The following is an 11,884-nucleotide window of genomic DNA, read 5'->3' on the forward strand; positions in this document are numbered from 1 at the left end:
TAAGCTGAGCACTTGCTCACAGCTGAAGTCTGCTCCTGCCTCTCTGACTCTGACGCTCAAGGTTCAGCAGGCCAGGGCCAAACAGTCCCTCCAGCCACCGTCAGACCTCTCCAGAAGCTCACTTCAGCACGGGCAAAGGAGGAAAGAGCATACCCAGATTCCAAGCACACACCCCAGTGGGTTTTACCAAAGTGGAGGGTGGCCCCTAACCACCTGCAAAGTCCTGACCAGCAACAAAGGCCCCTCTAGTGATAGTCCACATCAACATGACCACTTCTCTGTACCAGCAGCTTCTTCAGGAAAGCAGCACAAAGGCTGGGCAGAAGGGGCAGCCATTTACATGCCCACCTGCAGCACGCACATGCATTAAGCTGCCTCCCCTCCCCACAAACAGACCACTGACCTCTTATAGGAACCAGATGAGCAAGAAAATCACCCATTCAAAAATAGGGCTTTTATTTTTATGTAAAAAAGTAAATAAAAATGGACTTTTTCTGCTCAGGCTCTGACAGCCACCAGCTGCTGGCCCCACTGCCTGCATGTATCTCCAACACTGGATGGGAGAAAAGTCACACAGTTAAGACAAAAGCAATGCACGAGGCTAAGACAAACATTACAGAATCTCTGCAGGGATGAAGCAGCCTGGATCCTTCCCCATTAGAAGGGGCTAAAATCCTGCCTCAGCACTACCCCTGTGCCAGAGAAGAGACCTCCTGCCCCCAGTGAGCCACCCCAGATAAGGAAATTAGGACAAGTGTTTCTGAAACTGTTCAAGCCCCACATCCAGTGCCCCTTGCAGAGCTCCCTCTAGCCAAGCTTTTCCTCACAAGGACTCCAGTCCCAACAGCCCTTTAGAACAGCATACTGGCCAGCCGCCTTCTGGTCACTTCACTTCTGCCACCCAGCAGCCTTCAGAGCATATTAGATATCAAAACCAGGGAAGGCAACTGAAAGCGCTGCGGTCCCATTCCAACAACTGGGTAGAGAAGAGCAAAGAGCCAGCAAAAGGTACACACTGACAAGGTCACTGGGTCTGGGGATCAGCCGACAACTAACAAACAGGTCCCTGCACTATAAAGTGAAAAGCAGGAATTTAACATTCTAATCCTTTTATGATAAAGTTAAAAAAAAAAGTACTTAAGAATATCTGGTGGACTATTTGATCTCATCTAGCTGAGGGTCAAGCCAAGCACAGGGCCAGGTTAAAGCAAACCAGAGCCCTTCAAATAACCAATTTGACTGTCCCCATCCAAACCCATTCAGATGGGCCATAACAAAGCCAGTCCTCCAGACACCAACACATTCTGTGACTGTCAGGTAACAGCTCCAACCTTGGAAGAAAAGGAAGAAAGAGGCAGGAAAAGAAAGGAGAGAAACAGTATTCCTCCCTCTCAAGGTGAAAATAGAGACACCAAGTAAGAGCCAGGAGCTACAACTTCCCTGAAGATACCACTTCTATTGGCATCATGGCGTTCAGCTTTAGAGAGCAAACCAGTGCAGGTGCAGTCAGGCACCCCGCTCCTCTGGCAACCCTTAAAACAGGATGAGGAGGGGTACTGGAACAGGGCGTATTCCTGGGCAACCACACCCACTTAACTCATATACACAGCAGAAAAGGAACTTGGAACTTGATGGCCCCTCTGCCACACAGCCAGTCCTCTTTTTCTCAAGGCCTCAGACTCCTCCCTCCCTACCAATGAGGTCTCCTGCTTTGGACAGATCCAGTCGCTTACTCCAAGCTCTCTTCTACCTCCTTTTGTTTCTTCTTCTTTTTCTTCTTGGTGCTGGTCTCACTGGTCTGTGAAGAGGTTGGAGAGGTCAGGCAGGAATCAAAAAGGAATCCCCCACTGCTCATTTCAGCAGGAACAGCCTCACTCCAGGCACAGTGCAGGCTCCCCATGGCCATAATCCTCCGTCACCACCATACAAGCACTCAAGCACGCTGACCAAACACCAGCACCATGCCAGGAACCATCCTCCCACTGGGGCACATTACAGGGCACCAGAGCACAGAGATGGCCTGGCAGGAACATGTACCCTGCAACTGCCCCAGGGCATAGATGGCTGTTCACCCCATCCCTGCCCCACTGCAGATCAAGCCTCACCTGCCCAGTCTCCCACCACCCTCAACCAGTTCAGTTTACAAGTGCACCTATACAGACATCTTTCTCTGACTGTGGGGAGCCTGGCACTTTGGGGACATGCACAGCAGGATGCTGATACATTTATCCTGGAGGTATTAGGGAGAGACAGCAATGTCTGCCATGCTTGGACAGTACTGTGGCACCACCCAGTTACATACCACTTCTATTTGCTCTCCCCCACTCTCAGCTGCCTCTTTGGCCTTCTTCTCTTTCTTCTTCTTTTTCTTTTCCTTTTTGCTCAGCTCCTCTGGTGGTGGGGTGGCAGAGGATGGTGGGGTCACAGCCTCCTCATTTTCACTCTCCGACTCTCGCTTCCTCTATTAGGGGAACATGTCAGACACACCGTCTTCCAAAGGAACTCAGCTGATGGGAAAACTTTGCAAGCCCATTGCAACTATTTTACCCAATTCAACCAAACTTCACAGTTAATGCTTCAAGTAGGAGGGTGAGCTACAGACTGCCAGTGGTCACCTCCAGCATACATTGTCTAGGATTTGCTCCTGCCAGAATTGCACCCCATATTTCTTAGTGCTTCCTGTACCCCAAATGCTCCAGAGATTGAAACACTGCTGCACCTTTCCAAGTGCATGCACAAGCCCTGACTTAGATTCTTAGATCACAGCACAAGCTCCAGCTTAGGGAACTTTAGATGCAACTCTTGCACAGACATTTCTGCAACTGTCTGCAGTCTCCAGAAAGGTTCTCTGGCACAACAAGCCTCCACCATGACTCCATACAACGTATTTCCTTGGATGCTGCAGTTTGTATGCCACAAGTCAGAGCTCCTCATTCTCACTGTGCTACAGGACTTGCACCCAAAGTACAACATCCCAGAGACAAACACCCAGGGGTAAGGCCCTAAACAGGTCACCTGACAGCTAGCTCATGGGCCACGCAACCACAACACACATCAGGGCACTAGGCTCCCAGAATACGAAACACTTTCACCTGTAAAACAACCAACCAAAGCAGCACACAATCCAGCACCTGATACCAACTGCCTAAAGGAACAGGTGCATATCCACTCTTCATCAGGGCCCAAACAACGTTACAGCCAGAGAACACTAACAATACTTACTTTTGGAGCCCTCTCCAGCTCTGAAACACCTCGGGGAACAGCAGCTGCCTCTTTCTTGGAAGCATCCCTGAAAGAGAAGATCCCCAGGATAAGCAGGACAGCCACTGCCTCACGCTGCTCTATAAAAGTACAAAGCCCTGTCCCCCTCGCAAGGGCTCCGTAATCCATGCCAAGCACTGGGTGGGGAGACTGGTGTGTGGAAGACCTGCAGCCTGCACCAGGGCCAGCTGGGCTGGGTAACAGCAAGGCCTCCCCCATTTAATTTAGCAGACTGACTCCCTCTAAAACCACAAACACAGGCTAGAAAGGGACAACCATCTGCTCAGGGCCTTTCCTTCCGGCACTGCCCACTAGCAGCACATTCCCTGGGACTGCAAGAAATGCCACTGCACCCCACAGGTCCAGACAGCCGACTGCCTTGGGCCAGGTCTAACATGCTCCAAGCACAAATGGCAGCACCCAGCCCAGCCCTCACTGCACAGGGCTCCCCTCTGCCCACTATGCAGGAGCCACACACCCTGTACCCACCTGTAATCCACGTACTCCTTCTTCCAGGAATCTGGTGTGCTCTCGTTGGGCTTTCCGTGCTTGTCCAATAGACCCTTCTGGATCATCATCTTCTTTTGACTGGCCTGAAAGCAACGTGCAACAAATCAGACTGCCGCTCCAGGGAGGACAAATCCTCCCTGGGGCTTCAGCCACTCAGCCTAAGAGGAGGTAATCCAGGAACAAGCCAAGCCAACTACAGTGTTACTGATTTAACACTTCTCCAAGGACCTTCTAACAAATCACACAACACATCCCTTGCACAGCAGCCTAACAATCTCAGAAAGGAAGCATCTTTATCAGTAAATAAGGACTAATTTGTGGGGGAAGTAACAGCAACAGAGTAAGATGACTCTGCACGTCATGGAGCTCAGATCTTTGCCTGGGTTCCTCCAGCTTAATGACCTCCCACATTTCAGCTGAACCACTCCAGCTGCAAATAAAAGGCTTTGCTAAAGACTCCAAGATGCTTGAACTGGCCCACATTACCTCACATTTGCTGTGAGATAGATGTGCATGCATCTCCAGAGCTTTCTACATTTCACCTGAACCACGGGAATGGGAATAAGCCACAGCAACTTGACACTGAGTTTTAAATCCAAGCTGCATCACTTGCCACAGTGAAACACCAGTCTGGCTGCAGTTAAGCTAGCACTGCTGACCTGCTGATTTCCATGACTACCACATATTTGAGACAGGAGAGGAACCCAATAACAGGTGTTCCCACTACTCCTGTCCTTCAGGCAGAGTTTAGTGTCTCACGAGACAGTCTGCATTTTGGCACTGTTGTAGTTGCACCAGAAGGAAAAGCAGCTCCTTGCCCGGCCCCTCCAGAGCCATCAGTATGGGGTGATAGATGAAGGTCATCTTTGCGCAGAGTGCTAATGCCATCCACTTCACATCATTTGGCTCTTTACCAGAGGAAGGCTGGTGCTGTACAGTCCTGAGGAGCCCGTGGTCTGAGTACCAGCAGCAGCCCCAGCTGGGCCTCGGATAGAGCTGCCCAGGTTCCACTGGGAGGGAAAGCCTCACTCCCACTGTCACTGGGCTGGCATGGCCCTGGCACTGGGAAGCACCACCATTGTGGCTCCAGGAAAGCACAGCAGAATTACACTGAAGCCCTGGAGAAGACATGAGCACAGCTCTGCCCGAGGGGCCCAGAGTCCCACATCCCAAGAGCCAGGCTCCCACCTCTGCTCTGGGACTGACCGCACCCCCACACCACTCACCTTAGGACCGAGACCCCATTTGCGGGGATACGTATCTCTCTCCATGATCACTCTCTTGATCTTTGCAACAATACCATGGTCGCAGGTAGAAATGACTGCTGTGGTCATCAAGGCAATAGCTGCAGAAGCAGGCAGAGAGTTCATTAACTCTTTAACAGCAGAACAGCAACAGCGACACAGGAACCTGCTGCTTTCAGCCTGTTCTTCCTCTGCCAGCACAAAGAGGAGCAACACACCCCACCAATGCCATTTCACCCTAAAACCTCACTGGAGGCAAGTTCTGGATGCTTCAGAGAGCTGCCCTGCTCAAAGGCAGCAAGAGCATCAGTCATGGATTAACGACACCATAAGCACAGGCCTCTCTGGCTTACACCAGAAGACCATTCTGGATCGGTGAACACAGTAAGACCATTTCCCAGAGCAGCACCAACACCACCACTGGATAGGGAAGAGCTCTGTGAACAGCTGCTGGAACACTTCCAGGCAGCTCAGAGAACCACACCACTATAGAAAGGAGCAGTGTTGCTCCTTCATCAGCTCCCAAAACCTTGCAGAGACAAACTAGAGGAGACTAAGCCTACCAATAAATTATGCTTTTCTTGCCAGGTCCCCGAGATGACCAGAGTGCAGGCAGTACAAACAACAGGGTGGAACTGCTTGGCTGTGTTACACCTCCAAGGCCCCTCAGTCCCATGCATCTGGACAGAGTGTAAGACCATGCAGCACTGAGCACCATAACAGACCATCTGTACAGTATGTCAGCACCCATCATCTACACAGCTTCTTTGAAGACCCTGGTTAGAACAAAGCACCCTTTCAAGTCACTTCACAGAAGCTGGTAGTTACTCAAGCCCTTTTACACTGATCTGCTCAGGAGATGTGATGTGCCAGGCAGAAGTATGTGATCAGACATCATCCCTCATCTCAGTGAGGATGGAGCCCCCCCGCCAAAGAGGGGCTCCAACCCTGCCAGCACCACTTCACTCCTGCAGGCAGCCAGCCAGCCACACACCACAGCAGCCCCCAGTAGGACACTGGGAGACTGGAGAGTCTCTGGAGGCTGCACAGCACCCAGACCCTAGAACAGGAATCGGGGTGCTGCAGGAGGGCGGCGCCACTGCACTCAGAGAATGGATAAACTTTGTCATCACCTCACACACAGAGCACACCTGAGCATCATGCAGCTGAAACCAGACTGAGGAACTCTTCACACCTTGCCAAGGACTGATGCAGCTGCTGTTTCTTAATATCCTGCCCAGTACCAGCTGCCTTGGGCCATACTACCCCACAGTCCCCATCAGGAAGCACTGTTTAAACCTTCTGCATATGGGGACTCATTTGTTGTGCATTCACTGGAACGCAGTCTGTTATTTCTGCAGTTAGCTGGGCACAAGAGTTTCATACCTAGGCAGATAGCTTCTCCTTTTGTGGTGATGACAACAATCTCCTGATTAACCTCAATACCATCTTCGTACCTCAGGACACCAGGCAGCATGATCTTGGCTCCATAGCAAATGGCATTAACCTGAAAATGTGGGGAACAGGAGGGCTTATAAACTATTAGAGAATAAAAACAAGGTAAGAAGTGCCTCTAATATTTTAGTTTCCCATTGCCATTACTGTCCCAGCAATAACATCCCTCTGTTTCTATTTCTTATTGTCCACTATAGAAAACTTGGGGGCTGTGGAAAAAGCAAGCAAAGCAAAGCACCCATCACAGAAAACAACATGCGAGGTAGATCTCTTATAATCATCAGCACCCTCCTGAAGTGATAGCAGGAAGAGCAGCTTCTCTGCCACTTAATTCTTGGCTCTTGCATCTTACTGCTGACCTGGCAGTGGCCCATACTAGATCCTACACAGCTCATAATCAGGACAGCACTGCACACCATGTGGATCCTGATCCTCCATTTATTACATTAGCTGTACAAGTTAGGAGGATACTTTGCAGCCTCTGGCTGTCAACTGGCACTATCTCAGGAACTCACCGCACTGTCTTTCATGACTAGCCGCTTGTGGGAAGTCAGCAGTTTCTCCAATGGCAGGATAACTCTTCGCAGATAGCTGTCATCCTTGTTGTTGTCGTATTGCCACTGTGCATCCAGTACATCGTGCATAGTCACCATGTTGTCCTGCAAAGACACAACCCCTCTAAACCCTCCTACAAGCCACCAACTTGAAGCATACACAAGAAAACAGCTGAAGTCCAACAGCAAAGTGTGCTGAAAGGGAGTGAAAAACAGATGCCCAACTCAGAAGCACCAAAGAAGCAACCTAAAAGAGGCAAGAATACTTTCCATCAACAGCTTGAGGTCAGCCTGACTTGTGCTACCACAGACTTCAGCCTTTCTAATCTCAGACAGCACTTGGATCTAGTGTATAAGGTCTGTCTACATGAAACTTTGGAATATGACCAAACTTTAAACAAATACCTGGGATTTCTAGACAAAGAATAACGAGTAGAAGTTTAAATCAACCAGGTCTTCAATCTGTGACATGGAATAAATTCTTGAAGCAGTTGTAAGCACCCAACACTTGGAATTCATTTCAGTCATGCCAGTGATTACAGCTGTGGTAAGAGCAGAGACAGGTGGAGCCGCACTTGCACTCTGATATGCCTACTTTGCAAGGAAAGAAATTAATTCTGGAGCTGAAGAGACTGTATGAGTGTTCAAGATCACACAAGACTGCATCTCCCAGGTTCATTTAAGTGAAGCATGTTCCCTGCATCGTGCCCTGACACCAAGCAGTCACAGATTGCTAAGCAGACAGCTCACACGCCTGAACTTGTAGCATGTGCGTGGTTTGTAGGCTGAGAAACACAAGTGGCATAAAAAAAACTTTCAGTCACCATGGTGCACTTCCCAGTCACTTACTGTCCCAAAGCTTAATTACCAGAACAGGGGCAACACCCTGAACTGAACTCAACACTTTGGTTACAGACAGTCTATAGCAAGAGCTCCCATGTTTTCAGGGCTATTCACAGAACTCCTCCCAGCCACCATGCACCTATACCTCCTCCTAACACTGTAAAACTAACACAGTTCCAAGGAACTCTTGCAATTCTGACAATTTCAAATTTGCTAGTTATAGTCAGAGCTACTACTCTACCTTCTCTCCCAGGATGCCTGAGCGCACTCTGCGGAGCTCTTGCATCTGGCCCCCCACACCAAGCAGCAAACCAAGGTGAACACAGAGTGTTCGAATATATGTGCCTGCTTCACAGCTCACCCAGAAGATACCTGAAATGCAAGATAGAACAAAAGAGTATTTAAATACATATCTAGAAATGAAATACATCTAAAAGCTCCCTTCATGAGAAGTGGTATGTCCAACCCTTCATAGAGCCATCAGCCTGGGGTGATAGATCAATGTCATCTTTGCACTGAGTGCTAATGCCATCTAACTGACATCATTTGGCTCTTCAATGAAGGATGCAAGCAGTACAAAAAATAGATGGGATTTGCTTCTCAGCACACCAAAGTAATGCATGAAGCAGCTACTGCTTGATGGTGGTGAGGATTTAGGTCTTAAGACATCGCCAAGAACAGGAAGCAGCCGATTTCACAGGAAATTTTATCAGCTGTCAGCTTAATAGGAAGAAGGCAGGAAAGCCCTGTTTTACCTAATCTTCTCTCAGGATCATACTCCACCAGCTTGCTCTCATAAATGGTTCTGACTCTCAGTTGTCGTTTGACAGCAGCAATGAGGGGTGGTCGCTGAAACAGTGCACCTGTCAGAGTTTCTATTGCCTGAGGGTAGAAGCAGAAGAATTAACAGCTCATACCTATGCCCTCAGGAAGGAGCACCTTGGGGTCCCCAGCAACTACGACCACTTCCATGAGTAAGAAACCACATGGTCCATCATAATTTGGTGATGTCATATTTAATAAAGCCAATATGAACCAGTGATGTGGTCAAAATGCTACCCCAGCTGCCAGTGAGCACAGCTGGGCTTTTTCATCAGGTGGCAGTATGTGATCAGACATCATCCCTCATCTCAGTGAGGATGGAGCCCCCCCGCCAAAGAGGGGCTCCAACCCTGCCAGCACCACTTCACTCCTGCAGGCAGCCAGCCACACACCACAGCAGCCCCCAGTGGGACACTGGGAGACTGGAGAGTCTCTGGAGGCTGCACAGCACCCAGTCCCTAGAACAGGAATCAGGGTGCTGCAGGAGGGCAGTGCCACTGCACTCAGAGAATGGATAAACTTTGTCATCACCTCACACAGAGTGCACCTGAGCTCCACTCCTACCCTCTCATCTCCCACCGATGCTGAACACTTTGCATGTAAAGTGCCAGCATGGCTAAGAGCATGCCGAGACTTACCCTGGCAAGCTGAGCCTCATTTTCAATTGCATTGTGCAGCCGAACAATTCCCACATACTCTTTGCCTGAAAGAACGACAAGAGCAGTCAGGAGTGGCCACTTACATTTAATATTGACCTCAAGGTCCACAATGCTTCACAGCCACACATCCACAAAGCCCTGAAATTTTCACAACCACCTCTCCTAGGAATTGCACCCAGTTTATGACAGAGTTGGTTATTCTTCCAACAAAATAAATCTAAGCTACATTTATTTCTTCACCAAGTTTTATTTCACTAGACTGGTAGAGGCCAAGGCCATTAAGTTCAGTTAGTCCATGAAACCAGTCTGTCAGAAGTGTTTTCACTGACTTAAAACAGCACAAGCCCAAGAAGCAATAAAAATAAAAAAAACTTGTGACACTGTGGATGTGCCCTCACTGGCTTGGAGTGAGGATAAGCAGCCCTTAAGCTCAAGGCACTGAAGACCAAGGGTAGCCCTTTCAAACACTAGAAATCTCCATTTTGTTTCCAAAAGAACTCCACACCTCCCCAGTCATTTAGACTGTAAATGGTCCTGGCAATAAACATACCTGCACTCTGCTGAGATTTGACCAGTCGTGTTGCCCTCTCAATGCACACAATGAGGCATCCAGTCACCTTAGGATCCAGAGTGCCACTGTGTCCAGTCTTCTCTACCCGAAGGATGCGTCGGATCCATGCAACCACCTCATGGGAAGATGGATTGGAAGGTTTGTCGAGGTTAATAAAGCCAGACCTATAGGGCAAGATGACAGAGAGTAGGACCTAAACATCAGGGCAAACACAGCAAAAGCGCAAAAACTTTGACAATATTTGTCATGGCTTTAAAGAAATGTATTTCTATACAGCCAAATAAGCTATGAGCCTCACAGCTGTGCCCAGTGAGCAAATGTCAAGCTGCTCTGGGCACAACAGGTGATATAATCCACAGTCAAAGAATTCTCTTCTCCCTAGACTGCTCATCACTACTCTGCACTTAAACCAAACCAAATGCTACAAACTCCAAGCAGTGCGCCAAAGCCTAGCAGGCTAAAAGACTTTCCCCAAGACCCCAGAGAATTCCTCAAGTGTTTCAACTGAGGAATCACAGACCACCCACAACCCCAGAACAAAGCAGACTTTACAGGAAGTGACCAGTGGGTCCTATTTAGACATTTACTGGTTAGTAGCAAGACACCAAGTCAAGCAGAAAGGTACAAGAGGAATCCAGAACAGAAAATGTTTTGAAGATATTAACTGTGAAAGAAAAATAAACCACTCTGGCCCTTATTGCACTCACCTAACATAGTCAGAAATCTCTCTCTTCAGGGGATTAGCACCAGAAGAAAGAGGTGTGTAGTGTGCTGTCATCACATTTAACTTGTCAAAGTTCTACAAAATCAAAGCAAAAGTTACAAGTGTTCTTGAGCTCACCTTGGTTTCAGCATTGCTTTGCCCCAATACACCTCCCTAGCTACGCAACATCTGATTTGTACATATAAGTGAAAGAGCATCTTCCAAAACAATAACGGCCCAACAATGAAACCACAACAATGTTTTACAGAAAGAGAAAGAAACAGAAGTCCTGCACTGAAAGAGATGGGAAAGCAGAATACGAACCTTTACAATGCAGGATAAATCCAGTGTGCCCCAGAAACTCAACCTAAGCAACTCAGAAGTCTACACAGACCACTATCAGACCAAAATAAATAGCTGAACAAATCTGGTGGGGTCTTTACAGGAGACAGTAAACTTAGAAAGCAGGCATGCAAATGATCCTGCCAGACGAACTTTATAACATGATTTCTGCATGCAGAGTTTGCCTCTGCTTTGAGTGTCACACATGCTATTTCTTAGCAGTAGGGTTACACAGAGATTGAGCTGTGCATCTCCAAGGGCCTGCACTGACAGAGGACAGAAGAAGGAGCAGGAGCAGGGATGGGCCACGAGGTTGTCTATAACCCGCTCTACCTTCAGCAGCAAGGGCCACTGAGACGTGTCCAGCTGGGCGACCCGGGACTCCGGCTTGATGAAAAACTCCTCCGTGTGCTGAATGTCCTGAGAGCAGATGAAGTTACTCGAGATCAGAGAAGGGAAATCCGCAGGCCCGCGCTCCTGCCCGCTGCCACGCGCCGCCTCCACGCGGCGCGTGAACCGCACCCGACGGGGCGGCTCCGCTGCCCACCGCGCAGGGCGGCCTCTGCCCGCGGAGCGGCCACGCTCCCGCCGGTGACGGCGGGGAGAATCGCGTTTGCGCACGCCGCGAGGCACCGCTACTCCCGGCCCTACCCGCGGACCGTCCCACCGCGCCGCCAAGGATCGCGCTGGGGAAGCCCCCGGGCAGCCCCAGCCCGGCCCCGCACTCACCGCTACATCCTCATCGGGAATCGCCCGCTTCTCCTTCTTCCGCCGCTTCTTCACGCTGGAACCTGCCGGAGCGACACGCTGAGCGTCCCCGCCGAGGCCCTGCCAACCCCACCGCGCCGGGAGCGGCGCAGGCGAGGGAGGGCACCCGCAGCCCCGAACCCCTCCGGGCCGGACGCGCCGCCGACCCGCCC

At 49.8% G+C, this 11,884-nt stretch overlaps 1 protein-coding gene across 1 annotated transcript in view; it reads right to left on the minus strand.

Annotated features, from left to right (window-relative positions):
- Window positions 1-903: 903 nt before the first annotated feature.
- Window positions 904-11,884, minus strand: part of DKC1 (dyskeratosis congenita 1, dyskerin) — an 11,093-nt gene continuing 112 nt past the window's right edge. Inside the window, exons 2-15 of the mRNA XM_010570645.1 lie at window positions 11,694-11,755; window positions 11,298-11,384; window positions 10,627-10,718; window positions 9,899-10,083; window positions 9,328-9,392; window positions 8,623-8,749; window positions 8,109-8,239; window positions 6,986-7,129; window positions 6,402-6,522; window positions 4,998-5,116; window positions 3,751-3,854; window positions 3,223-3,289; window positions 2,303-2,461; window positions 904-1,798 (exon numbers count right to left, since the gene is read on the minus strand). Coding sequence (XP_010568947.1) covers window positions 1,730-1,798; window positions 2,303-2,461; window positions 3,223-3,289; window positions 3,751-3,854; window positions 4,998-5,116; window positions 6,402-6,522; window positions 6,986-7,129; window positions 8,109-8,239; window positions 8,623-8,749; window positions 9,328-9,392; window positions 9,899-10,083; window positions 10,627-10,718; window positions 11,298-11,384; window positions 11,694-11,755 — 1,532 coding nt within the window. The 3' untranslated portion in view covers window positions 904-1,729. The remainder of the gene's footprint in view (window positions 1,799-2,302; window positions 2,462-3,222; window positions 3,290-3,750; window positions 3,855-4,997; window positions 5,117-6,401; window positions 6,523-6,985; window positions 7,130-8,108; window positions 8,240-8,622; window positions 8,750-9,327; window positions 9,393-9,898; window positions 10,084-10,626; window positions 10,719-11,297; window positions 11,385-11,693; window positions 11,756-11,884) is intronic.

Source organism: Haliaeetus leucocephalus, unplaced genomic scaffold (assembly GCF_000737465.1).
Source record: "Haliaeetus leucocephalus isolate CR32 unplaced genomic scaffold, Haliaeetus_leucocephalus-4.0 Scaffold296, whole genome shotgun sequence".
Lineage (NCBI taxonomy): Eukaryota > Metazoa > Chordata > Aves > Accipitriformes > Accipitridae > Haliaeetus > Haliaeetus leucocephalus.